Source organism: Thermobia domestica, chromosome 12, assembly GCF_964235325.1.
Source record: "Thermobia domestica chromosome 12, izTheDome1.hap1.1, whole genome shotgun sequence".
Classification (NCBI taxonomy): domain Eukaryota; kingdom Metazoa; phylum Arthropoda; class Insecta; order Zygentoma; family Lepismatidae; genus Thermobia; species Thermobia domestica.
Window position 1 is genome coordinate 95,549,695 of NC_137465.1, and position 26,210 is coordinate 95,575,904.

At 34.5% G+C, this 26,210-nt stretch overlaps 1 protein-coding gene across 1 annotated transcript in view; it reads left to right on the forward strand.

Moving 5' to 3' along the window:
• Positions 1–26,210, forward strand: part of LOC145666042 (opioid-binding protein/cell adhesion molecule homolog) — a 476,706-nt gene that overhangs the window by 390,743 nt on the left and 59,753 nt on the right. Inside the window, exons 7-8 of the mRNA XM_081733141.1 lie at positions 13,532–13,681; positions 23,480–23,560. Of these exons, the coding sequence (XP_081589267.1) occupies positions 13,532–13,681; positions 23,480–23,560 (231 nt within the window). The remainder of the gene's footprint in view (positions 1–13,531; positions 13,682–23,479; positions 23,561–26,210) is intronic.

Consider the following 26,210-nt stretch of genomic DNA (forward strand, 5'->3'; position numbering starts at 1 on the left):
AATCGGACAAATCACCTACACTCTGAAATGATCGTGATTGCACGTCTTTGTTGCGGCTCTTTACGACGCCCACTTTAGTGTTTCTGTCATTACAAAACAGTGCAAGAAGAATAGTTGCAACATCAGTTTAAGTGGAATAAAAAATGTTATTAAAAAGTACAAGGGCAACATACAACCAGGATCATTTCAGAGTGTGGAAGATTTGTCCGATTGTGTGGGGGTTTTGTCCATTTGTGTGGCAGTTGCGACTATTTCTGCATGTGGGAGTTTTGTCCATTTATGTGGGGATTGTGGCCGTTGCTATGTGTGGCTGTTTTGTCCATTTGTGTGGGTGTTATGACCGTTGGAGGTTATGACCGATTACCAGTGTGGGGGTTTTGGCTGTGAGGGTTATGACCGTTCGTGTATTTGGGAGATTTGTCCATATGTGTGGGGGTTATGACCGATCGTGTGGGCGTTTTGACATTTCTTGAGTGTGGGGGTTTTGGCTGTGGGGGTTATGACCGTTCGTGTGTTTGGGAGATTTGTCCATTTGTGTGGGGGCTATGACCGTTTGTGTGGGCGTTTTCACATTTCTTGAGTGTGGGTGTTTTGGCTGTGGGGGTTTTGACCGGTTTTCGCATCATATAATCTAAATGTATATTGGGGCCCATGAATGCCGAAATGAGACTGACTTTTATAAAGTCCTTCTGGGGCCTCAAGATGTATCGTTGCTGAAACAGCTTAGTGGGGGCCACGGTGGGTCAGTGGTAGAGCGTTCACCTCTGGTGCCTGGGGTCCTGGGATAGATCCCAGCCCTCGCCAAGTGAACTTTGTGGTGGACAAACACCGTGTGCGTGGGTTTTCTCGGGGTTCTCTCGGGGTACGAATTCGTGCAGAATAATTTGAAACAGGAGAATCTTGAAAATGTATACACACGTTGTATGGCTCATATCCCTAACTTGGTAATGGTAGATTCCACAGAGCAAGATGAAGCAGCAATAAATCTATTTGGTCTCATTCAGATGAATGCAGTGTTTCTGTCTGAATCACATAAGCGCATTGATGTGTGGACGGAAAAAGTAAAGCAGAATTATATTGGAAAGTGATATGCTTCAAAATATTGGAGCTACTGGATGGTGAAGTAAACACAGAGTATTAAATGCGATCATTGATACTTTCACTTATCAAGGGAAACACCAAGATGCAACAGGCTTCCTAAGCGACCGATTTCTGACTTTTCTACTGCTCCAAAACGACATTACAACCAGCAGACAGTTCGATACAAAAACGAAGTTTCAATTTCAGACCTTGTTGCATAAATGGTGTGAATTCCATATCATTGTGATGTATGCTGTGTACGATGACCTATTCGCGTTAACATCCACAGTCTCAAAATATTTACAGTCCCAAGCTCTGAATTATACTACTGCTTGGAATTTAGTAGCAAAATTACGAGAACAGCTATGCGAGAAACTTCAACACCAGAATAAAGAATTCGCAAACTTTATTGACAAAGCAAAAGACTTTTGCAAAGCAACGAATCTGCAATTAAAGGAATATTATACTGACATTGAAATTGAAGATGATTTTACTGTTCGCCGGCTATCGAAGAAGAAAAGAATGGCTGATGAAAAGTCATCTGATGAAAGAGGCTAACCCTTAAGCTCATCAGATCTCTTTAAAGTGGAACATTATTATGAGATTTTGGATTTAGCAGTAAACAGTGTGGAAGAAAGGTTTGAATATCCTTCTGAATTACTTAAGGATTTACGGTTATCAAGATCTTAAATGTTTCAACGAAATAAAAAGAACGGCTTCCAGAGAACGCATTTGCAGCACTGACAATAAAATTAAACCTCGATAAGGCTCAACTATCGAAAGAACTTATAAAAATTGCAAACATGTATGAACCCTTATTTGTTGGTGTCATAACCTTCAAAAAAAGTGGACAAACTACCAAACAGGGATACATCGAAGGAGATTTCAATGATGAAGGCTCCGAAGAAAAGGAAGGGCAAGAAAGTGTGAAAATTGGTAGAGCTTGTGGCGCATGCTTATCCTGTGCAGCAGTTATTCTTTTTCAATTTATATAACAGACGAGTTCATTAAACACACTCTATGCCGCCTATAAATATGCCTTAACATAATCATGTATACAAGTGTGCTTCGAACGAGTATTCTCAAAACTGAAACTTATGCCAATATTGTTCGCCATTAGTTTCGAACCTTAAAACACCAGATTTCGAACCCCGATTAATGTGGGTTTCTTTCACCATGGATTGGCGCGTCCTCAGTTTGTGGATCCAAGAGAAGGTCTGTAGATATATTGGTTAGCTGTGAATCTATTGAATAAGCAGTCATGGACAGACTGTAAAAGGTGATCCTCTAGCTTGAGGGTTTGGCGTAAGGCTAACAACTTCATCGTGTAAAAAGGGCACTTGTTTAGAAACATTCACAGAATCCGCGGACTAGGAGTGATAACTTAGCACGACCTCAATAAAGTAAAATGGACATGAAATTTCCAACATGGAATATAAGAAGTCTTTATAGGCAGGAGCCTATAATGTTCGTAACGAGCCATTTAGAGAAATATAGGATGGATCTAGTAGGTGTTCAGGAAGTTAGATGAAAGGAAGGGGAGGATTAAAATCCTGAAATTTTACGTTCTTTTACGGGGAAGGGAATAAAAATCACCAACTAGGAACAGGGCTTTTCGTTCACAAACGAATAATATCAGTAATTAAACGGGTTGAATTTGTTAATGATACTCTTAAAGGTCGGTAGTGGGATATTATTGTTTTGCAGTACAGTTATTATTGTTGGTCTGGAGTACGCTAGTCTGGAGTTTATTTGTTGTTGTTGGTTTGGAGACTATTTATTACTGTTGGTCTGGAGTACGCTATAACAAAAATCAAAGACAGCAACCAGGGTCTAGAGCTGAATAGTATTCACCAGGTAAATATAATAGATAATGATAGGAAAACAATAGAAAGCAATAGAGAGGTCTTATTCGACGCTTGCAGTTTACCGCGATCGTAATACTGCAAATTATGGGTGCATCAAAATATCAAATAATACTTTCGACAAAGTTGATACTTTCAAATATCTAGGGTCATTGTTAACATACCAAAACCACATTCACTAAGAAATGAAGTGTCGCCTTAAAGCAGAAAATTCGTGTTATTATTTAGTTCAAAATCTTTTGTCGTTATGGATTCTGTTTAGGAATTTGAAGCTTAATATACATAAAATGATATTCATGACTGATGTGGTCGAAAGCTATTTCCCAAAACTCGTATCAAATTCCTTAAAGACTGATTGCAATGTGCACAGTTTGACCTACAACTTAACTACAATGTAATATCCATAATCAAGTTGATAGTTTAAGTTATTGACTAGACATGCCGCTGAAAATAAAAGTTTGCAAACCATCAGTCGCAACGGACATGCATGACTAGGAATGGAGTATGCAAGAATGTCTGTAAAGAGTCACCATACTAACGAATTTAACAACTAGTATTAGATAGAACGAAAAGGAAATTTAATCTTTCCAGGAAATGAATAACTACATTATTTAAGTATGCTGTTTGGATTATTATATTTTAACGTTGATTATTACAACTTGTCCATGTTTTCAAACCGTAAAATCGCAACATAAGGAAATTCCATTTACTGATCGAAAAGGAATTGCTTTCCCATGTGGCTATTCGACATAGCTGATCTCCCATTGTTGAGGTTCGACACGACTCACATGTTTAGCAGTGATTGATGTGATTGGTCATGTGACCCTCGAGGACAGTTTTTGACATTTCTCGTTCTGTCTCTGTCACTGTCATTTAGAGAACTACGAAGGATTGATGAAAAAGAAAAATTACATGTTTCCGAAAAAGAGACCAATATATTTTAAAAATTCAGTCAACGGTTAGGCAACGAAGATACATTGAGATACAATTTTGCACTAAGCTTATTTTTCATTACTGCAAATAAAATGAATAAATATGCTTGCTGAGTATAGCACAAGACATATTTTCCATATGTTCATATGGAACATTTGTGTCTTTCACCTAAACTGGATAGGTTGACACGTGAATAATCTTTCCAAATAATAAAGTAACTAAAAGTGATAAGCAAGACAAAACCTAAAATATACTATTGTAATTTTACTTTGCTTACGTATAATACAAATATTATAAAACAGGGTACCATAAATGATATTTAAGTTACTATTCTGGTTTCTACCGAAATATTTTTATTTTCAAAATCTATTACGATAGTCGTTCTTATTATTGCATTTGCATATTATGATGGTCACCAACATAATTGATGCATTTTTTTTAATTAATTTTCAATTAATCTAGAGAAAACTACCATTAGTTTCAAAGATAGTAAAGAAGTTTGACAATGAAGAAGATCTTGTTATTTTACATATTCTTAGAAGTATCTTTATTCTATATGTGGCTGGAACCTTGGCTACATGTGGCTCAATAACAAAATCAATATACGTGGACTGTGAGCAGACATTACTTGTGCTAGAACTTGTAACCAGAGATGTCATTTTAGGGGAAAGGGAGTCAATTCCCTCAAGTTTAAGATATATACATTTTAATCACTGTCACAACGCAATGACGCTACTTGTCAGGACCTGATTTCCCAACAATAACGGTGCTCTGGAACTTGGTTTCAATCGATTTCGTTTACCTTTGACTACTTCTGACCAGACAGCTTGTATAAATGGTTATATGCTGGTTTTAACGAACATGTAATTTCATTACAAAATAAGGGTCAATCTTTATTACAAAACTTGCATTTATTTCATAATCTTGGCGACCACCACAGAGTTTTTCAAAATTTATTCTCTACTGTTCCAACAGTCCTTAGGAATTTCATATCTTTACAATTGAATCTACTAGCATTTCGAATGCTAATGTTTATATTTCCTACCATATCTCAATTTTTCTTCTTCTTACTAACTACAAATCTTCAGACTAAAAATGTAAATAAAATGTATTATGTAAAAATGTATTTTCTAGCAAAGTCTAGAACGCTTGAGGACACTTAAAGCAAATTAGATAACACATATGACTAAAAATCTGAAAATAAATAATGTGAATGTAAAGCACTTCTAGCACCCACTTTTAAGCCAAAACAACAACAGATTTATGCAATCAAATTGACATTGAGTGAGTTGTGATTTGATTCTTGTAAGGGACAATTCTACCTGTAGATTGAGCTACGTTTTTCTCATGTTACTTTGATTAAAGAGCATATCCTAATGAGGGAGGAAGGTTAAAATTTATACCAATATATAGAATTTCGAAGGTATTTAACATTACATTTTCATTGAAATGCGCTACCCGAGTGGAAAACGGATAAAAACATTTTCCATAAACCTGTTCTCAGGCATTACAGCTTATGTAAAATAATATATGAATTAAACAAAGAGAGCTAAACGAAAATTTATAGAAATACAAAAGAATTTTTGGTGATGAAATTACTACATGCCTAACAGGTAATATCAGGCAACTGTCCCGAGGAAGCTGCCTGAAGAATTAAAATATGTAAGAACATTAATTCAATGAAAAAAATAATAATTGTGTGGCAAATAAGTAAATTAGTAGGCCAACATATTGTAGGAAAATTTACATTGACGTCGGAAGCATTACTGACTACACTTGAAAAATAATCACAGAATCTAATAACATCTATTCCTCTAAAGAAGCTTATACTAATTTGATTTAAAAGGACTCCGTGACCGTTTTTAGTAAAGAATAGAATATTGAATTAATTTGAAAGTTGTGTTCGATCAAAGAGGTTTGGGGACAAGTCCTTCCGAAAAATTAGTAATTTCCGGATTGCAAAGCGCATCATTGTTAAAAATGCATAAATATTGCAACTTTTATTAGGTAAAGGTAACCAATAAAGTTCTGTCGCTTTTTGAGGAAGTCTGTGTTCCATTGGCCCTCATATCGTGAGTTGAATTCGAATGGACATAAAGTGAAGATGAGTTGTTGGTATGGGTATATCCAACATAGGTACTACCTAGTTGTGGCAGTTCAGTTACACCGTGAATTTGCGTAAGGACAGAGTGAACATCGGACCTCCACAGAGCGTCATAAGGACGTGTATGCTGTACGAGTTTAAACTGGGTCAAACGCCACTGCAGCAGGGCGAAAAATATGCCAGGCTTTTGGTCAGGGTGTCATAACTACGCGGATAGTGCAGTGGTAGTATAACAAGTTTAAGGACAGTGACGAAACACTCGAAGACCCACCACGTGCCGGACAACCAACACATGCACAAAATGAAGATTTTCAGGCAGCAATTGAGGCGAACAGTGACCAGACATGTGAGGAACTGGGACTACAATTCAGTGTGAGTGGAGAAACCATTCCGCAGCACCTCCATCAACTTGGGAAACACTACAAATTATGTAGTTGGATCCCATATGATTTGACTCCGGGCCGGAAGGCAACGCCAGAAGACACCTGTGTTTCTTTGTTGTCTCTTCCGAGGAAGGAGCCATTTCTGGACAGGATGTTGACATATGATGAGAAGTGGGTCCTGTACAAAGCATTTGCGTTTTATCATATTCGCAGTAGTTGCAGATATACGGGCTGACAAAGGACTTCGTAGACACTCTGTATATATATATATATATATATATATATATATATATATATATATATATATATATATATATATATATACGAGGTGTGGTAATTAAAAAACGAGGGTGGTGTTATAAATGTGATGTATTGCAAAGAAAGTTACAATTGACTCTTATCCCCTTCAATATACTACTCTCCCCTATCTATACATCGCTGCATACGTGCCTTTCATTGTTCAAAGCAATGCTGTAGGTCGTCAGATGTCACCCTAATCTGAAAATAAATAATGTTAATGTAAAGCACTTCTAGCACCCACTTTTAAGCCAAAACAACAACTGAGAGTTATGCAATCAAATTGACATTGAGTGAGTTGTGATTTGATTCGTTCTACCATTTTTCGTTCATCTCTTCCACAGACTGAAAATGTGTTCCCTTCAATGCACTTTTCACTTTTGGGAATAGTTAAAAGTCATAGAGAGCCAGGTCTTGGAAATACGGAGGATGGTTGAGCACAGGAATGCGCTTGGCTGCTAAAAACTGCTTCACAGAAAGGGCATTATGGGCAGGCGCATTGTCTTGGTGGAGGATCCATGCATCGTTCTTCCACAAACCCGGTTTCTTCTTCCTTATTCTTTTTCTCAACACTTAATTAGGACTTAAGTCATGATGATACCCCTGATATCGAAAAAACTATGAGCATTGCCTTTACTTTGGACTTGCTCATTCGTGCTTTTTCCATTCTTGGCGATGTGGGAGTCTTCCAGTGCATTGATTGACGCTTAGTCTCGGGGTCATACTGAAAAATCCATGTTTCATCACACGTGATGACACGTGTTAGCAAGTCTGGTTCTGCTTTAAGTCATTCCATGACGTTACAGCAAATGGTCTTTCCAATGTCTTTTTGTTCCTGAGAGAGGTTTTTCGGGACAATTTTTGCACAAACTTTTGTCATGTTTAAATTGTCCTGTAAAATTTGTATTACTGTCTCTTTGTTAATGTTCGTCACGTCTGCGATTATCCGAATGCTCAGACATCTGTCTTTCCGCACAAGTTCATTAATTCTTTTGAACATTTTCGTCCGTTCTTGAACACAAAGGTCGTTCATCATCTTGAACTTCCTTCCTACCTTCTGAAAATCGTTTATGCCATTCGAAAACTCGCGCACGTGACATAGCTTTATCACCATACACCTCTTTTAACTTTGCACAAAATTCAGTCGGTGTTTTGTTTAATTTTACCAGAAATTTGATGTTAATGCGCTGCTCAACTTTACTGTTCACCATGGTTTCGGCACTACTACAGAACACTGTCCTCTTCATGCAAGCCTGCAAAGAAAGGAAAAGCTTTCAGAATTTTGAAACAAACAGTGGCTGCTCGTGAAGGTTCAAGATCAACAACACATCATTAGCTACCTTCCCCAACGATCTTGCGCGACAGGAGGTGGACAGTCTCGTTATTTAATTGCCACACCTCATATATATATATATATATATATATATATATATATATATATATATATATATATATATATATATATATATGCTCGGAGTGGACCATTTATCATTATACTTCTTTTAAACTAATAGACGAAAAACGTTAAAACTTTGTACAATGCATACACCGGCATGAGGACATTGGCATACTCTGAAATACCACAAAATTATCAGTATTGCTCACTCACCATAAAGTTGGGTTTTTGTTTCTTCAGAAAGTACTACGTCAGGTTACTACATACTATTTCAAATTGACGTGTAAACTGAGAAAATCCAATACCATACTTGTTATGCAGTGTAGCAACTTAAAGAGTCTATAGCATCAGTATCATAAATATCGAATGACAGCCAACTTTGGAGGGTTCTGTAACAGTAATAACGCAAGTGAGCCCGACGGGCTGCTGCACATCTAAAATATATTATATTGAATATCACGGTCGTCATGTGTTTTTCGAAAAAGTAGATACAACATCATAAGGAGTTGAACATTTGATTTTTTCTAAAGGAATTTATTTCCACCCACTGTTTTGACAAGTATCACATCGAATTACGCGGATGGTTTTAAATAAACATAAAGATCATAGTGTTTCTGCAGCGATTGGACATTTCAATTCATTCGGAAGATATTAGAAACATGTTGCTTAAAATGTCTTATTTGTGGGAACTTTTTCAACAATTCTGAATTTTTTATGCTTCTATAATATTACAACAATACCTTTTGGTTGGTGTAAGTACAATAAGTTCTACGAACTACGTAATTTTCAGCAGTGTTGCAAACTTTAACAATTTTTATCGTATCTCTAGAACGATTTTAGATGTCCCATTTCTTTAAGTGGTATGTTTATGTTCACATTTATTGAAAAACATCTATGCGATTGTATGAGGTGCTACTTATTTAAGCTGTTTTTCGAAATAAAGGCTCTTGAAGAAGGACAAGTTTTTAATCCCTTGTAACTTTGTATTCATTCAAAATCCGTCATATCACAATTATAGTATTAAACTCTAAATTACATCAGATGTGCATTATCCCGTCTGTGTAATTTGGAATATTACTGCTGTAGTGGACACCAAACTTTGGATGTTTTGTGATAATGTAGTGTCCTTAGTTTAAAACACAACGTGATAATTGTGGTATTGTATGTTTTTGTTTTACATGCAGATTTTATAGCTAATGACCTGACATAATGTCACTTAAAATTACAAGTTTATATTTTGTCTGCAACTCTGTTAATTTTGTGGCATCAAAGAATAGTTAGATAATGTCCCCCTGTCAATATTTGCGTGGTACAAAATTTTAGCTCTTTTGATCCGTAATTTTAAATATTACAAGGATTTATCAACATAAATGGTCCACCCGGTAAATATGAAACATTCATTTTTATACTTGGCACGTTCAGTGTATAAGAAAATCAAGTCCGCTTTCGGTCATTTTAGACATATTTCGTTTTTATGATCTCTTTCTGGAGCTCCTTTTACATCTTAAAAGATTAGTGTTCAGATATCGTGAATAACTTATATAATGTTAGAAACAATGTTAACTTTTCCACGTACGCCGAACAAACGAACGAACGTCGTACGTCTTAACGAACAAACTTTATTCCTCTTCTTCTCACAACTTTGGTAATTGGATTACGTGCTCTTGTGTTTTGAATGCTCCGTTTGTTGACTGCAGTTGGCAGTTCGAAGAAATGCCAGTGAAGAAAAACATTTAGCGAATTCGATAAGATAAATTCACCTACTTACATTGTTAGTATGTTGTCATTATTTTAAAAAATAAAATGCAGTTGTTAATCTACAAACCGTAGCACATTAACTATATATGCATCCATCTTTCAGTTTACGCACAGAGCAATAATATTTAAACATTTTAACGTAATACACACCAGACGAATAATAAGCAAAGAAAGAAGGCGCTGTAAAAGTTCACTAAATCTTCACTTTCGAAGCAGCAGATGCGTGAATATCATATTACACTTGGAAGTATACGCTTTCGAGCGATATGAAAGCTAATCCAATTTCAAATTTCCATAGAAGGTGATGGAGGTTAATACAGAATCTGTGAACCTATTATGATACCAATAACATCATTATCAAATGTAAATTACTTACGGCTAACAATCGGAATATGCAGTGTAATGGCTATTGGAATTCAGTTATTAATGAGCATCATACATAGTGAAATACCTTCCATTCCACAAGTAAACACTTATATGATGTGCATACGTTGTCAGAATGAGATACTATATGTGTCTATACAGTAACGTTTACTTTAAAACATAAATATCTGTAACGTTTTTATCTTTTAGCTTTCATGTGCGTTCGTACCACATTGTTTGAACGGTTTATATAGTTGCAGCAATTACTTCATAGCGGAACATATATTTAGAAAAAATATGATATGGGTTTTTTGTAAATTAACTTTTACGATCTTCACACACACAAGTCTTCTATTTCCTGTGTATTAAGAACATAAAGACTAATTTACAATAAAAATGTAGTAGCATGTAGTCTGAAAAGCATTGAGGCTTTACTGCACGAGATGATATTAGTGTCCTAAATTTCAAATATATGAATCGCATCAGGTCAGGCCCAACGTCATTTCAGCTCACAGTGGAAGCTAATAGATGTGAAAAACTTTTTTATATTCAGACTAAGCTATTGCGCCATGAAGGTAAGTGTACTATCCACAAAATTATTCTACATTTTATAATTTTGCTTCGATAGAAGCGCAAATGCTGAACAAGCTTATTAAGAAGTATTATTATTTATGTGCAAGATATGTTATCAAGAGCGTCAATCAAGATTGCTTAGTTCCTTTCTTGCTAGGAATCTCAATGTCCGAGGTTCTTTCTTCACACTGTGGACGACTGATCACAGAAAAAATGGATAATATTCTTGCAAATTTCGATAAGACTGGCATATAAGAAGTCATGGCATCGCCAATGACCTAAATACCTATCTCCGAACGTTAAATGATTTGAAGAAATCTGGTTACACAAATAAGCTCGTTGTTTGGGTGCTACATAATATGACTCAAAGTTAATTAATCAATTGAATTTCGATTTGCGAATTTTTACTGATATGTAACGAACTCGAGTCATTTCTGAAGCTTTGCTCACAAGTGGTAAAAAGGGGATAGCCGATGATAACAATGTGCAAAAAACCCTTGGTCGAAGCGAGCTGAGGCTCTCACAGTTTGTGACAAAGCCCACATTGACTTCAAGGAAGGTCATATTGTGCATTTGATGAGGTTGGAACGGCATCGTACATTGCGAACTGCTGCCGCCGGACGCAACGGTGGACTCGAACTTCTAGTCAACAAATAGCGCAAGTGCACTTAGGAAATCAGAAAAATGACCAGAACTGGTCAACAAAAACAGTGTTGTATATCAGATTGACACCTAGACTTCATACCTCTTTATAGGTCTGTCAGAAATTGAAAGAAATTGGCTGGGAGTCTTTAATGCATTTATCATATAGCTCGAAATTGGCACCATCCGTCTATCATTGGTTTTGGTTACTGCAAAGCTTTCTGAAATCTATTAATTTCGTTTCAAGGAAACGGAAAAGCTTAAGAGAACCGACGATCAAGGTGTTTATCTACCAGAAAATACAGTAGCTGGGATCGCCCAAGAACCCCAGGGACCGAAGGTGAGCACTCTACCACTGAGGTCCCACGAAGAAGTAGTGATTTGTATTCTCTTGTAATAAATCAAGTTCTTCATAACTTCAATGTTACATAAGAACGCAGAATTCCAAATCAATCTGTCTCCTTTAATTTGAAATCATTAAACGTGAAAATTTCCACGGCTTCCCCCATAATTGTGGATGATTTTTTGATAAATGATTATGTAATTACAACTATACGAATGCCACTTTACAATACATATGAATTTGCAATACAGAAGGAGAACATGTACTGTTTGTTTTCATTTTATCTTTTCTGTAATTGACCATAATGGAACTAACTGAACTCTCAAATAGGGATCAATTTAAGAGTTTCAGAAATAAATAACCTGGTTACAACGTATCACTCACTTCAGGTTATTGTCTATATACGAATTACAAGGATTTATTTGGAGAAGGGATAAAACGTACTTAAGCAAAATCACAATAAGCGAAGTCTATTCGTATATACACATCCCTTTTAGAGATACATTTTATTCATTGTAAATGGAAGCGCGAAATTTTTGCAGACAGATATTCTACCTTCACTTACACCAGATAAATCATGCACTGGTTTCCTATACTGAAACTTGGAATTCAAAATGAGTGGAAGATTCAAATACAGTTCTCTATATATTGAGATAATCTAATTTACTTAGGTCCAATATAAATTGGACTGCAGTAAATTTGAACAATTCATGCAGAAGTTATTGAGAGGTGAAATTTCATCATAAGGAAATTACTTTCAAACGTGTTGCATTTAGCCTTAACGTGTACATGTAAGAATTAAGGAATAATAATAATAATAATAATAATAATAATAATAATAATAATAAAATAGAAATCGGAACAATTTTAAAACAAGAGTAAAGTATAAAAATAAACTTGAGTAGTTTTCATGTTACATCTTTTGTTTCTATTTTTACTTCCATGTTTTAGATTGGGCTTGCAGCATATTTATATGTATACACTATATTTGCTTCTATATTCTCCTTTATATACTGTAGTTTTACGTTATCCGATTTACTGTATATCCTGTGGTGAAAAAGATAATACTAAAATTATAATTAAATAAATTCACTTTTCTTCACATATCATACCATCACTCACGAGACAAAAGGCGTATCTCATTTTCTTAACTTTTCCAGGAGACTATCTTAATCCTTTTGTCGTTATTTATTCTATCGTCTTCTTTTAAAATTTAGTTTGATTTCCTTCGATTCAGATATATAACTTACGGGATCGAACTAAATTTTAAAAGAAGACGATAGAATACATAATGGGAAAGGGTTTAAACTTGTCTCTTGGAAAAGCTAAGGAAATGGGATACGCCCTTTTGCCTCGAGAGGGACGATATCTGTATGCACGTCAGTTATTCGAGACATTTTTATTCTATTGCTACATCTCTACCCCTTGATATATTATAAAATTATTTTATTCTTAGTTTCGTTGTTGAGTTCTAACTAAACGTATTATTTATATATTTACAGCAACTTATTCTTGAAATTTGACATAAAATAACACTGTTTATTGCAGTTCATCAAATCTCCATCCTAACTTTATAGCTCCTCTGTTTGTATCGCTCTCGTAAAATTATTCTCTATATTATGTTGTACATATTGTTTTACATGTTCTAATCCCTTCAGAGATAATTTACTTCTAAATTCGTACCACAATTCATAATAATAATTAACTGTATCTTCATATCACTTCAAGTTATGTTTTTATGTTCTTCCTTTATTTTATTTCGCTAGTATTTACTTATCTGTTCTATTGTTTCAGGTGACAAATATGAATCAGTGTTGGTTGATAGTACGTACAAAGTTTACATGATGCTAAAAATAAGAAACATCAATAAAAATGATTTTGGATCATACAAATGCGTTGCCAAAAATTCCCTCGGAGAAACAGATGGGGTTATTAAACTAGACGGTAAGTTGAATATCAAATTCAAAATCTTCATTTCTTTAATTTACTAAAATAATGTTTTCTATGCATTCGTTTGGAATTTGTTCTAAAAGTATAGATATTATTCCACTTCTTTTCACCAGGTTTACATGTTACGAATGCGCAATGGTAATATTTTAAGAGAACCTGAAAATTATTAATTACTATTGTCAACACGTTGATAATTAATTTCATTTTAGGGGGAAACTCGAACTGTGTAGTTTTCTGATTGTACTAATCTCACTTATGTAATAGATCTGGTGAACATGATCAATCAATCTGAGGCATTAGATTAGCAATCTCAAGGCTTATATTCTCTGGTTTGAATCTCACTTAGGAAAGAATTGTTCTGTCTTTCTCTTCGACTATTCATTATGATTAATCGTCATTCCTTTTTGTCCCTTTTAGCCTAAAGCAGAAACTGTGATCTAAAGTTCAGAAATAATACAATATATGATGAGTAATTTACTTTCTTAAAACACAGATTTTTAAAACATTTACATTATGTATAGTTATGTGGTGAATGGCTACGAAACATGGCCACTTACTTCGCGCATACTTAAAGTATTTGAAAATTAAATTCTGAGGCAAACATTCGGACTCAAAGGGAATGGAAATTGGTAAACTTTATAAGAGGAACTGGATAATTTATATATTTTATCTAACATTATTAGGGCCATTAAGTCTGAGAGGATCAAACGGAAGTCATGTAACTAGAATGGAAGAAAGTACTAGCGCTTTCAAAAATTAAACTGTAAACCGAATTAGAAAAAGACTATTAGGAAGAAATAGGCGGAGATGGGAGGAAGGATAAATTTCATAGAAATAGAAGTAGAAATTAGGGACGGGGTTCTGTTATCTGAGGAAAAATGAATTGGAAATCCTTTGTCAATGTACCATTGAACCTCCAGATTACACAGAAAATAGAATTAGTTAGTATACTTGTTAGAATGAAACGGAAGATATTTTATTGAGTAGTGGTAATAATGCACACAAGCAACTTGTCTGAATAATTTAGCAACTCTAGGAAAACTGCTCAAAATTGCTCATATGGTTTGTGTAACTGATTTCGCATTTTAAAACGTCATTACTTCAAAATAGTGATCCGTTTCATTTACTTTATCATTCAAACCGAGGATAAATCATTCTTATCGTATAATTTCGAAAATTAATTATACAATTATGGAAGAATGAGATAAAGGTTTTCTAAAACTTGTAACTGTTTCCTTATACGCTGCACACCCAGATCATTATTATTGGGTTATTTTATGGTTACTGCGGTTAATTTGCACAGTGCTGTTTTTTTGTGGTAATTTGTATACTGCTTTTGATTAAGTAAGGAACCTTCTGTCGCACTCTAAGCCATGTCCTGTTTTTCTGTGAAGATTTCTACAGATCTCTAATTCAGAAGTATGTTGTGTTACAAAAGTGTCAAACATATGAAGTGTCTTCTGCTTCCTTTTTTAAAATCCTATTTACAAGGAACAGTTTTATATTACTGAAAGACAGAGAGGTCATTATTAATTATTTCTTTTATATAGAGTCTGATAAGCTTCCAACTAGGTACGTAGCAGTCTCGGCGCAGAAACATGAATGTTACACAACTGGGTCAGTCGTGTGTGATGTATCTGCCAGTAAAGTAATCGATATGTGCGAAGTCTAATGAAGCTGTGAATCGATTCTGTGTAGGCTACATTGTATCATATTTCGATAGATACTTCAATCGTTCTGGCATAATTAGGCTGTGCCATGAACGCATCAGATACGCTGTTTGACGCCTCCGGACTGAATATCGCCTACTAAGCTACGTATATTCGAAACGAACATCAATGAAGCTGACACAACTGGTGTTGTGCCAAGTTTAGCTGTTGATGACGTCGGAGAATTCATTGATACAATGCATTATGGTCATTGTATTTCTTGTATCGCAATCAACCGTCCATTGTTCCATTCCCATAAATCACGTCTCAGGACTGTCCATAAGGTGAATGATCATGTCTTAGAAGTCCGCCATAAAGTGTAGCGAAAACGAGCTGCAAACACCTGAACGAGTGCTACCTGGCGAGATATCGGTGGAAGTTTGTGGTCACAGTAAACAAAGCAAGCATACGTCTGATCAACTGAGGCAATTATGAAAAAATACCAATTCAAAATAACAATGAACCTTGTGCATCAGTGAATCATAATTTATCCATGCGGTTTTATTATTGTAGCTGGATTTTGTTAAAGTTACCTCACATTGCCAACAGTGTGATTATTAATATTATGTTTTACCAGAGATATATTTTAAGGACATTTACAAGAACGAAAAGGCAATCACATCCAGCCATATACCCAAATGTCCCTTGGTATTTTACGCTTATGTCCAGATTCGACCTGCCCCCTTTATCACTATGATAACGAAGAGTTCCGATGACATCCCAATGTACTAGTATGTTTTGGACTTCTAAAAACCTTATGCCTTTTACGTTTGCAAAGAAGTTTTCTCCAGTAAAAAGCGCAGTCTCATATAATCGTCAAAAATACTGGTCGTCACGTTGAACACAACCAGAGATGGAAGGATAGACTGTAATACATAATTGGACACTTGAAAGTAGTCCATATCGAAACCTAGTATTAGTCTCTATGTTTGTTGATGTTTCATTTCTTTCATATTTATATTATGATTTACTTTCACATACTTAATAGGATTCTGTCTACTTATTTCATCATTAATCTGTTCCAAACGCAGACAAGTAAGCTCATTTTACATTTCAGTGGATCATTCATTGGATTTTATTTTACGTTTGAGTCCCTTTTATTGCCCCTATATGAAAAGGAGTCTATTGATTTATATGAAACCCGAATTAATAGTTCATCTTTTACCAGTCAGTTCCACATATCGAAACCTCAAGACCACGCAGTCACAAAGTACGTGCCTGAGCGATTTGCCCATGAAAACGCAGTTTATTTTACTTCATTGTTAAATCAGAATTCATCAATTTCAAATTCATATTTTAGTCCAATATGTACATTTTTGTATGTTGATGGCTAATTTTGCGATATTTTACTCTTAAAACTTTATTAACATGCTGGTATTAGAATACAGCTGAATAGGTATGTTCTTCTCTTCTAAAATCTATTTCAGAAGTCTCAATGTACGTAACTTTATAATTATATGCTTCGTAAGGTCGACAATTCTTCCTAAGTTTCTTAGTTTTACATATTATTTACTTTTTTCCACTTGTGTATTCCACCAGCTTAACAACAACTTCAGAAACTACGCACATAATCCGAATGGAAAGTTTGTAGTTCCATTTAATCGTAGGTAGCACTCTGGTACTATAAAGGGTTCATCATTCAAGTTTTCTCACATTCTTTCTCATGTTTTCTTTCTTTTTGTTCTATTTTTTGGTCTTTTTCTTAGTTTCTTTCGTTTCTTTATTTTTTCGTAACATATAAATTCTTCTTTTCGTCATCTTTCCTGAGGTCCATCAATCATAACAACACGTGATCACTGGCAGAAGAGAAACTTTTCTTGTACTCTGAAAAGTTATTGTAATTAAAGTGTCATACGAAAGTTGAAGGCTTGGGACCTCTCTGTAATGCCTTAACAGGAAATTAATTCACGTGCGGCTACAGGTTTTTGTCGAAAGAAGAAGCGTGAAACCTAGAAAGTAGCTTAAGAGCACGGGAAGGGACATACAGATAGAAAGGGTTCCTCAGGAAGAAAAGAGAAAGTTGTGGCTTATATTTGGCGGATTTTTCTTTCCCTGTCTACCCTCCGCGTCTCTGGGCGGGAGTAAAAGTAGGAAAATACCCAAGGTGGGGAAACGGGTCATCTTTTTCTCGAAAAGTTATCATTCGTTTCATCGCTGAGATTACAGAGGGATTTTTCCTTGCCTTTTCTATTGCTTGTATTCTTTTCGCAGTTGAAAAGGGGCTTTACTGATGGAGCTAAAAGCTAGGGTCTTTTGCAGTTTGGTTGGTGGAATTTTAGCGCGTAGGAACTCAGCTGGGAGAGTGTGGAATGGTTTGTGGTAGGAGGCATCATCGAACTTTCTCTAGCTGTTGCAAGATTTCAAAGCCATCCATTTTGCTGACAAGGAGAATCCCTTGCCTAGGTCAAGATGTCCATAGAAATATAAACCCAAACGTTCCGAAGACGACTGATGTATTTAACAAAGAAATAAATAATAAAAAAAATAGTTGTCAGAAGATGAAGACGATGGATGTTTTCAGAGAAACAAATTAACTAGCAGAAAATTAGGACTGAAGTCACTTGTTTGTTTATTTTTTAATACTCTGTTCCAGATGGACAATCAAATCCAAAGCCAATTACTTGCATATTGAGCTTCTTCATAATCAATATAAGGGCTAGGGAGAGTGAAGTTTCCAAGAATTCTAAACTTTATTCTCTAACTCAATGAATATTGTTCTTTTTAAATAAATGAAATAAGGAACTTTCCAAAAAGCGAAATTCAATTTTTCACTTTTACATCTATGATTGTGCCTAATAGTCTAAATGATTTATGAAGGTGAATGATTTTGAACGAATTGGTGGAATAAGAAAGTGAAATGAAACTGAAGAGCCTCGAGCCCACGGGTACGATGTTGGCCGCCATAAACGTTAACAGCCAGGTGTCAAACCATGAGTACTTGACAAAAAATGAACGCTTTATTTCTGACTTTATTTGCTCCTATAAAACATTTCAAATCTGCCTTTTAGTACGATTAGTGGGGATTCGCTATTTTTTATTTTTTATTTTTGCCTACTTACTTATTTGATTGCCTGAAGTAATTTCAGTAAACAAGTAGTCGACATTTAAGGATATTTATCAGTTTCGTTCCACTTTTTTAAAAATAATTTACAAAGTGTAGCGGAAATCAAAGATTAACACTAATATTTTTCTGTGTATTTATTACGTTTTAGAGAATGTTAGTGAAATACTTTGTATTACCAGTTTGTTACACGTTGTCAAATAATTTATTTCGTAATACACTTGCATGTTGGATTTGGGTGAGATGCAGACCTTCTCAACGACATTGCCCTATTTACTCAACAGTAGTTTGTACTTACTAAAAAATCAGACACATATATTAAAATATTATTCTTTGTCTCTGCAATATCTCGAAAGGAAAACGAGAGGACAAAAGGTTAAGTACGTTCAATGTCTTAAATTTCTTTGGTTTGGACCTCAGAGCTACCTTTATAGTCAAAAGAAACACAAGAGAGCAGCTAAAGATCGTAAGGTTGTAGACAGTACTGCTACACATAATGTTGGTTAGGTAAGCAAAAAAGCCAGCTTTTCTGGAATGGAGCTGGTTTGGAAGAGAAAAGAACATTTTCACTCTGTTGACTTGTTAGTGTATTTCTTAGTCAAGGGTCAGTTTTGCTTTCTTGTAGTGGATTCTATAATTGTAAAAATGCTTTCTACTGTTGACTTCTATATTCACTTTATGGCTAGTTGTCTTCTTTATTAGTTTTCAAATTGACATTTCACTGGTGGCCCGAAAGTTATGGCATCCACATATGTTGGTTGCTTAACGATTTTTATCAAATTACTGTATGTAGTATATGTAGTACGGGTTGCCTAAATTCAAACTGGCAGTCAAGAGAATGTTTTATTAACTAACAATAAGAAACAGATAAAACCCCATATTTGTTTTGGTATAGAATTTCATTTACATCTCGTTCTTCGATCGAGAGACACCTTATTGTGAGCTTCAGATTTATATTAGAACCTCATGTAAGTTCAATTTACAAACGACTTTTTTTTGGAATGATGGATAGCGATAGTAAAAATTCTTTATTTACAGAATTTATTCTTTCTTTCTTTCTTAGTATCGACTCAATATGTTTGAAACAGGAAACTCTGGTATCGTGTTTTAATTTTCTCTCTCTCGAATTTTAGCGGCTTCAATAAATAGTTACGTATATAGGTAGATACACATATTCCACGTAACCTCCTACATAAAGATATCTTTATCTCAACGAAAAGCTGAAATTCCAGTTTATGCGTAAGTTCTAAATGACAATTTTGTTCTAGTAATTCTAACTATAACTTTTCCAGAACAGTTGTTGCTAACTCTATTAAACTTTCACTAAAACATCTGCTTTTCGTAGAACATTACTCTAATAGCTCTAAAATCATTTTGTTTGAACTAAAAATCAATTCCATGCAGCAACTTGCCTATTTTCTGTCCTATTGAGCAATTATCCTTAAATATTGATCTTCATATTTTTCTCCTTGAGAATGGAGCAATTAAATGTTTTATCGCCTTATAATGGGAAAATAAAGGAGGAATTTATTGTTATTTCCTTATTAAAGTGAGAACGTAAAAAGAAATCAGTATTTTAGAGACACAAAAGCCGTGGATAGAAGCCCCGGGTATTTTTAAAATTGCCATTTTTCGAGCTCTTGCTTCTTTAGTGTTTGCACAAACAGAAAGTAGATGAATCAGTAAATTGAAACTAGTTTGCTAGTTATTATTTCAGAAAGTGTTATTCTTATTCTGAATGCTTAGCCATTCCTCAGCCTGTTGAGGTGAAGTTCTTTCTGAGAGAAGGAAGTATGTAATAAATTCTTGTCGTGCTATTCTGTTTTATGTATATTATTCTGTTTTATGTATATTAGTGAAAGGTTTCAGTTACCACAATACAAAACTGTTTTTTAAACGCGTTATAGGGTAATGGTCTATAAGATTCCTCGCGGTTGTCTCTGGTTCAGGAGAAACAGGTTCGATTTGCGGGAAGCAAATGTAGTTCTAATTATACTTAAAGAGCAGGTGTATATTTCATATAAACTTGGCTCTAAAATTTTATGTTAAACTTCGATCATATATTTGAAAAAAAGGTGTAGGATGCATAGATTTTGTTTGACTTTTAGAAAATCTAATAATGATGAACAATTAACTTGAATTTACGAAGATAATTTCAGTTCCAAGTCTAATAGTATTTAGGTATCCTGTATATTATTCGCAGGCCTACAGACAATAATTCAAACACGAGAAAAAGGGAATGTGTCAGTATATATATATATATATATATATATATATATATATATATATATATATATATATATATAGTATTGTGTGTGTGTGTGTGTATGAGACATCTTGAAATTTGGCCGCTGTAGCGCAGTAGTGTTACACCATCATCATCACAGGTATTCTGCCATTACGGGCAGGTCACTTGCTGCAACTTAGAGGCTTCCATGCTACACGTTTTTCAGCTAAACTCTACGTCTTCACGTACGATTTTTCTGTTTTGATATCGTCCATTAATTGCAGTCTCCTTCGCCCTCCCTCTTTTTCCTGCCACTATACCCTCTAGCATTTCCCTCGTGATACAGTTTCTTCTTAACCAATGTCCCACCCAGTATCTCTTACTCTTCTTAATAATATTTAAAATTGTTCTTTACCCCTATCATTTTTAACACCCTCTTATTCGTTTTCCACTCAACCCAGCTAATTCTCTCCATTCTTCTACACACCAACATTTCGAACATTTCTAATCGTTTTTTTTTTTCATATTTTTTTGCGTAACAGAAGCATATTTCATGTTTCTGACACATACAATACAATACTCCACATGAAGCACTTCATAAGTCTTTTTATCAACTCTTTATTCAAAGTCCCACGAAATAGCATTTCCTTTCTCTTAAAGGCTTCTATCGTCATTCCTATCCTAGTTTTTATTTCATGTTCACATTTGATATCAATACTAATAATACCTATCCAGGTATCGAAAACTGATCACCTGTTCTATTTTCTCCCTTCCTACTTCTATATTTGATACCGATCCCTTCGTTTCAATCACCATGGCTTTTGTCTTTCTAACATTTATTTTCAGCCCATGTTCCACACACGCCTTCCACAAGCTTTCTAACATCTTATTGACTTTTTTTTTAGATTCTGCATCATCTGCAAACCGTATACACTTAATCAATTTTACCTCCTACTGAAGTTCCGTCTTCATTTTGTAGGCTCTTTTTCACTATCTCTTTTCGATAGATGTTAAATAATGTAGGCGAGGGACAGCACACCTGTCGAACTCCTCTTCCAATTACACTCTTCTCTGTTATTTTCTCCTCTATTCTAACACTTACTTGTTGGTTCATATATAAGTTTCTTACGAGTCTTCGATCTTTCCATTCCAATCCAACTTTCCTTAGAACTTCCAACAACAATTCTCAATTCACATGGTCAAAGCATTTTCTACATCAATAAATACCACATTACATATGTTCGCTTTTAGCTATCAGCAAACTGGGAAAAATAGAATGGTGGTTTTTCTTTGCTTTTCACTTCGTAGTATCCTAGCCGTTAAAGTCACTCTGACCACGCCTGGAACATATCTCCAAATTTCCGTACCATCAATATGATTTCCGCCAACTTGGGTACTGAAGAACTGCTGCCTTCACCAGAACACTCTAATTCTGATTACTCCATTTAGGGCAATTCGGCAAGGTGGCCCTTCTGGTAGTGAACTACTGCCGATGTAGCTCTAAAATTCACTATGTTACAATAGTTGACAAATCTGGCGGCAGATTTCTATGAGGACGGTATTCAAAAGCTTGTTTTACGATGCAATAAGTGCTTTAATATTGATGGGAACTATGTAGAAAAGTAGATTAAGATACAGGCATTCATGGAACAATAAAATTGTTCCGAAAAGTACATTTTCTTTCGCGTGCGCACTTTAGCACTCAAATAAACATAGTGTTGATAAACTTTTAAGCAGCCGCTTCGGATGACAATCATTCTCAACGTTGAAAATAAACACCTAAAATAATAATGAAACGTTTACTTTTGATTATTGCTCATTCCATACCTCTCTATCGTACAAAGTAATTTCAAATAGAATAGTAATTACGATATTGTAGTACGGATTATCGTCTTCATTTACGTAAATCTTCACTATACCGCTACTAATACAAAATTTTCATCTTAAATGATTTCTTATAGTTACTTAGTAAGTGTAACCGTCTGCTACATTTAGATAAACGAACTACAATTTACTTGAGGACAGAACATTCAGGCACGAATTATCTACAAGCTCCTTCAACATTTGTATGCTGTTTGGAAACGTGATGATATACTTATCTTCGTTTAATAATGACTGTCCTAGTATTTATGAAGAAAACAAAGTTCAACTTCCCTCTGACATATTTTCACTTACAGAAACATTGGCATTATTAATACAATTCTTCTTCCATATTGGTAGAGACTTACAAAGAAAAGTTGACTGAAGAGATATTTATTACTGCTTTACACCATGGGATATTAGTACTGCTACTCATCTTTTTATTACTTTGAATATGAACCTAATAGTTAAAGGAATTGAGTATAAAAGCATTAAGTTCTTTTTAAATCTTGTCCTTAATTTGGGCACAGTAAAATGAGTATTGTATTGTACACAGTAAATGAGTAGTTTAGTGCACGTAGTTGCGATCTTTTATGTTCAAAGTTTCATGAAAGAAGAATTAATTCTCAAAATAAATGCCTCAGTATTTGTTTAGTAGAAAAGTTTGGAAACTATTGCTGAATGGAAATGAAATTCGAAAATACAGTAAAACGTTTTGTAAGAATTATTTTTAAAATCTGTCTCTTATTTTCCACTTAAATTGAAACTTTTCTAGATTTCTCTTCTATCTTTCATTGCAATTCTCATTAATACAAAACCTCTTTACGTTGTAGTAGCGAATACTTTGTTTTGTTCTCAGTAGTGTTCACTGAAAATAAATGAAAAGTTTAAATTAATTCGGTTTTGTAAACTAATTGGTTGATTCTATTTTGCAGAAATTCCAGCGCCTTCAACAACGTCTACAACAACTACAACAACAACTCAGGCGACGTCTCCTGTGTCAGGGAGGAAAAGAGGTAAATTTGTTAATATCTTAACTTTCTTATGTTCGTATCTATAGCGGTTGAGACAGTTCAGCGTAAGTCTGGTATGTTCTGCTCGTTACCTGTTAGTAAACGTAAGTTAATATTGATTACAACTTAAATAGATGTCTCAACAATAGCACATGTAAGAATTTATTGAGGAGCAAGTGACACTGACTAAATTTAACGGTAATACCATTATGCAAGTGTGAAAATTTCGGTGAATAATATAAATAATTTAGAAGTTTACATTAAATAGAAACCACATAATATTTTAATTGAAAAGATATTACAATTCGTTAATTATCAACAAACTTCTTTTACCTTTCAACACCACTAATGAAAACTGTCGAACATATTTGTTGTTTACTACTATTTTCTACAAATTAACAATATGTAGTATATCCAGGGTAGTCTTATTTTCAAGTGATGAGCATCATTCTATCAATTCATATTTATGTACTGACATGATTCTATATACTTACTAAGTTGTAGTTTCTTACTTCGCTCTCTGTTTTATCGATCCCATAAGTTACCAGTTACAAAAGTTCTCCGATTCGCCTGTTGCAAAATTGTGTTTCTTTTTAAGCTTCATATAAATAGAAAAACGCTTGGTTAGATTGAGCACCATAAAATGGTAACATTTAGCAAATACAATCGAAATTTTGAAAAGAATATAAAATTCAAATAATTTTTTTATTATTAATCTATTAACCGACAATAATCTACCCTCTATTTATCTTTCAACACACCTAGACAATTTATGTCTAGTATAAAACAAAAATAAATTAATAAACATAATAAACACACCAATATGTGTATTAACATAAAACCCCACTCTATAATTTTAATATCACATACATTATAGTAACAATAACAAAATAAAGTCCCTTAAAATTCAAAATATTTTGTAGATATTGCCAGGAAATGAAAGGAATATGAATGCAAAACAATCTAACGTTTATGCATTGAAAATGAGTTAATACTAAAACTAAAATCAAATTTCCATAGTGTTACGGCTTACAAATAATACGACAAGCAGAACAGGTTTTAATTAGATGATGTTTGGCTATCACATCGCATTTCTTCCTCCTTGTTTCCACATATCTAAATCAGAATTTGCTACCTCAAACTTGAAATCATTTCCTAATCTTCTCAAAATGTTCAATATCAGCGATTCTGTATGAGGGAGAAAATTACCCCCCTTCCCCTAGGGAAGTTAACCGAGACCACGTGAAATATTAATTGGGTCATATGGAAACACTAAATTAGTAAACACAGAGAGAGTAAGGTAAGAGTATACACTCCAATTCTACCTTCTGTCAATATGTTACCCTAAAGAAGAGAAGAGAGATAGATACTCTATAAGTATTAGTAGCCTCTTCGTAGCCAAGTGACTAATGCATGTACTTTCTATACGCGTATTTCTGTATTCATCCTCGGATACAAAGCTATAGTGCTTCATAAACCACAATAAACATTAAGTTTTTCTTACACAACTTTGAAATTAAATGGGGACGTTAAACGCCAATGAGTCCATCATAACTAACATATTAAACACTTGCGAGAGGAATAATGCTTAAAATATAAAGTGGCAACAAGACTGGCACTGGTGCAGCAGTGAAACAAGGACTAAGGAAAGAAGATAGAGTTAGGGGAAATAACAATATTAAGGTGGATGTGTAGTGTTATGAGGAAAAATAAAGTACGGAACAATTATATAAGTGGGACTATGAAAGTACAGCCCTTGACTAAAATGTCTCAAGAATGGTTGATATGATGGCCTGGACAAGTAGAACCAAGGACCCAAGATTATCTGAGGAAGAGAAATGAAAATATCGAAGTAACAGGAAAAAGGCTAGGTTAAAGCCTCAATACAAAATACGAGATGATTTGAGGTAGCGGGAATGGAAAATAGAGGATGTGCAAGATAGAAAAGAGAGAAGGAGAAGAATTAAAACAAGAACACCGACCGCACATAAACGTGGGAAGATGTGGATTCAAGGAAGAAGTCACAAACAATGCTTAATGTTTATTGCCAATATTGGGTACTAATCTTGTATTCTGCAACAGGAGAAAAATACAAGCTATTTGTCAAATATGTCTCATTGCCTGTTATGGAGGAACAAAAATGTCAATTTTTAAAATTTATTTCTAATAGTTCAGAAAATACCGTGCTCGTGGGTTTTCTCGGGGTTATCCCGTTTCCTCCTCTTTCTTCATTCTACCATTTCACTCATTTCTCATTATCAACATATCCTTTTGCCTAACCGGCATAATCGTGGGACATTAAACTTAAAGATTTGATTTCATTTTTTAAAGATATTTGAAAAGTTGCATCATCTTCAAGTGACGCAAATTCTAAACTAAATATCTGAGCCGACCTCTCTTCCTAAGAGAGCTCTCTTGAAATAGAAAATGAAAACAAAAATATTACAATTTCGATTCAAAACAAAGACGAACTAATTCGTAACAGCGGTGTTTAATCTGCGCTTGCGTATGTGGTAACATAGCACTAACGTCTAACTGAACAGAAATTTACAAACTCAAACTACTATAAAGAATTATATGGCGACGTTCTTGTCCATGTATGAGTAGGATGAACCAAAAAAGAGAAGTAAACTTTGGTTAAATTAAAAATAAG